Source organism: Natrix helvetica (assembly GCF_964273705.1).
Source record: "Natrix helvetica genome assembly, chromosome: 3".
In the NCBI taxonomy this organism is placed as follows: Eukaryota; Metazoa; Chordata; class Lepidosauria; order Squamata; family Natricidae; genus Natrix; species Natrix helvetica.
This window is the reverse complement of record NC_138549.1, coordinates 122,044,911-122,048,155: the sequence shown is the minus strand read 5'-3', so window position 1 is coordinate 122,048,155 and position 3,245 is coordinate 122,044,911. Positions and strand designations below refer to the sequence as shown.

The 3,245-nt window shown below is 40.6% G+C and overlaps 1 protein-coding gene across 1 annotated transcript in view; it reads left to right on the top strand.

Moving 5' to 3' along the window:
• The window catches only part of TULP1 (TUB like protein 1), a 38,393-nt gene extending 35,354 nt beyond the window's left edge, over nt 1–3,039 (top strand). Inside the window, exons 10-11 of the mRNA XM_081947065.1 lie at nt 1,167–1,326; nt 2,376–3,039. Of these exons, the coding sequence (XP_081803191.1) occupies nt 1,167–1,300 (134 nt within the window). The 3' untranslated portion in view covers nt 1,301–1,326; nt 2,376–3,039. The remainder of the gene's footprint in view (nt 1–1,166; nt 1,327–2,375) is intronic.
• Nucleotides 3,040–3,245: the final 206 nt, after the last annotated feature.

The window sequence follows — 3,245 nt, the reverse complement described above, 5'->3', positions numbered from 1 at the left end:
GTAATCTTCCTTACTCTATTATTCATAAATGTGGAGAAGGTGAAATCGCTGTGCAATGCTTGTGTATTTGTAATGCTAGAAGATTTCCACTCAGAAGCATTACATTCCGGACTACAAGCCAAATACTCTTTTGAGGGACAATATACGGCAATCAGTTTCAGATTACAGTGTCTTGACAATTGTAGCACTTATGTTATAATAATCATCTTACTTTTAAATTGAGTGTCACAGTCCAGAAACTCAGCAAGGCTGTTGATGAGGTATGTGTATTGTGGGAGAATGGGAGTTTCATTCAACTCTTTTTATTGCTCTGGGAATTGCTCTTTCTATTGTATCCTCCTCCTCTCTTAGGCAATAGGTCACAGACTTAGCTTTATTTCCCCAAATTCTTTTCCCCGTCTCAGATTAGAAGACTTTTTTTTCAGTGCAACTGATTGCTGTGCAAATTATCTAATGACAGTATTTACCTCATATGGGTTTGCTGCCAATCTCTTTGGGCTGGATATTGCAGAACGTACATAGTGGCATAAGAGTCTGTATCCAGGATTCTCCCATGCCAAAGGTATCTGTAGGGTGTGGTCAAGAAAAGTTTAGATGCCAATCATGACTTGTGATCACAGCTCTATGACACACATAAAAAAACCAGGTAGAGATTTAGTTGCACTGTTGCAGGTGCCATCCTGACTTTTCTGACCATGCTCTGTGGACATCCATGCTCCCAAACTCTCTTATGCCTTTCCTTTTAACCGAATAAAGATAAAACAGAAAAAAAAGAGGAGGGGAAAACATCTCCTTGGTCACCTTTATTAATAATGTGTTTCCCCAAAAATAAGACAGGGTCTTATTTTCTTTTGACACCCCCCCCCCCAATAAGCACTTGGCCTTATTTTCGGGAAAATCTTACTATTTTTGAGGCGAGTGTGGACACTTCATGACTGCTGCTGTGTTGCAATATTTTCAGGGAGGGCTTATTTTCAGGGGAGGGCTTATTTTAGCGCATGCGTTCAAAAGCCTGATTGGGCTTATTTTGTGGGAAACAGGGTAGTAATCCACCTCCATTCACCTTTGTTCAGTGTTGTCCTGTCATGCATTCTATACAGGACCAAAAGTTTCCATGGTGAACTTTTTATCTTCTCACCCGATGGTGTCATCTTTCTTTCCTGCAGCTGAGTACATCGTCTTGCAGTTTGGCCGAGTAGCGGATGATGTTTTTACCATGGACTACAACTACCCACTTTGTGCTGTGCAGGCTTTTGCCATTGCCCTCTCAAGCTTCGATGGGAAGCTGGCCTGTGAATAGCATACCTACAATGCCATCATGCCAAGGTTTGTACCAGGTCTGGACCTGCCAGGTCAAATTCCCTCCATTTGGCCTAACAGTGTAAGCACAAATATGCCTGACAATGAAAGCCAGGCAGGGATGATATGAAGGGGAATGAGAGCTCACTTCGTATTGTTAAACATCACCAAATACTATTGGGGAAACTCTGGCAGAATTCTGAGTGCATATTCATGTAGCGTTGTGTTAGCTAGTAATACCATATGCACACATTTGTCTTTAGCATCTGCTTGTGAACACTTGAAGCCGTGGTTCACAAAGACTGGGAACATCTTGGTTGTGGATATTGTTAAGTTACCCACTCCTAAGGGATTTGGAACCAGCTGCTCATCTCATGCTGTCAGTGATTTTTTTTGTATGCTAGTTTGAATCTCAAGAAGATTTGAGTGTTTAGACAAGTGATTCTCAATCTCAGCAGTTTTAAGATGTGTGGGCTTTGATGCTGGCTGGGGAATTCTGGAGGTTGAAGTCCACGTATCTTTAAAGTTACGGAGATTGAAAAACACTAGTTTAGGTAATTTGCTGGGCTCCATGGTGGGTGGGTGGTTTTGTTTGGTTATTTAAAATTGACATCGGGAAAGGAAGGAAGCTGTTTTCCTGAAATGATAATGATCAATTGAAAAACAATGGATGAGATAAGGTCTACTTTATCTTTTCCAAAATCGTGGCCTGCCTACAAGTCACAGGAATCTAGATGAATGTTCACATTTGTTGGTTATAAAAATATAAATTACTTATGAGGGAAGAGTAACTAATGGATGAGAGTTAAGTTTGCAAATTGGGGTCTGAACCCTTTTCTTTAAATGCTGTATTAAATAAACTAATTTAATGTAGTAGGAATAATATATGTAAATTATGCACGCCTCAATGAGAAGGGAGATTTTGGTGCTTAGATAAGCAGAAATTATTTTGGAATGGGGCTATTTATAAAATTTAAGCATAGTAGAGAGCTGCAATATAATATATTTCTACAAATAACACATTCTGTCTCTGTCTTTTTTCCTCCCTGTTTTTTTTTTTAATTCTTTGTCCCCAGCTTGAATGGCATTTCCTCAGCCAGGGAACAGACATGCTCATGGCTTCAAATTAGTACCACTGCTCTTCCAGAACATTCCTGAGCATTACCTTATCATTCTGAAGAAGGTGATTTGAAAAGGTTGCAAATTATCACCTTAGCTTATTAGCAACAAATATGTCTGGCCCAAACTTGCTTGGCAGGATCCAGTTCCACCCTCTTTCTCAGCATGCCCAGCAATTAAGGTTAATCTGTATGACCAGGTTGTCCTACTAACCGTTTCTCTGATGACAACTTCTATCCACCCCCAGCCCACCAGGAAGACCGACTGTACCCACTTTTCCTGTCATGAACCAAAAATAATGTTTTTTCCTAATGCCGTGCTTCATTTCTGATTAGAGAAAGATCTCCACTCCAATTTAGCTATCATGAGCAACGGTGGGAAAGCCTCTCCCTTCCAGTTGCCCCCTTCCCTTCCAGTTGGCACTTTGTTCTGGAATCAACTCTTGGTTGATCTGAAAACCCTGAACTCATGGGAAAATACTAGAAAGAAAAGGAAAAGCCAGAATGCCTGACCTCTTCTGAATGGATCTAAGTTTATGAACCTGTTTGCTTCTTGGTTTCACCAGTGGACCAGCGGTGTGGCAAACTTTTTCAGGTTTGCTTTAGGTTTTTTGTGCCTACCTCTTCCCCTGGTTTCCACTCTGCTCACCTGCTTGCTTGTGTTGTAATTGCATCGCAACAATTTGGTGGGAAAAAAACCAAGTCCAAGAGGACGTGAGCCTTGTGGCTACATAATTAAAACAAACCTGTTAGTTGATTGTTTCATTGATCAAAAGTGAAAGGTTCAACTTTGTAAATGTTCACTGATTGAGCCATGAGAAATGGTCA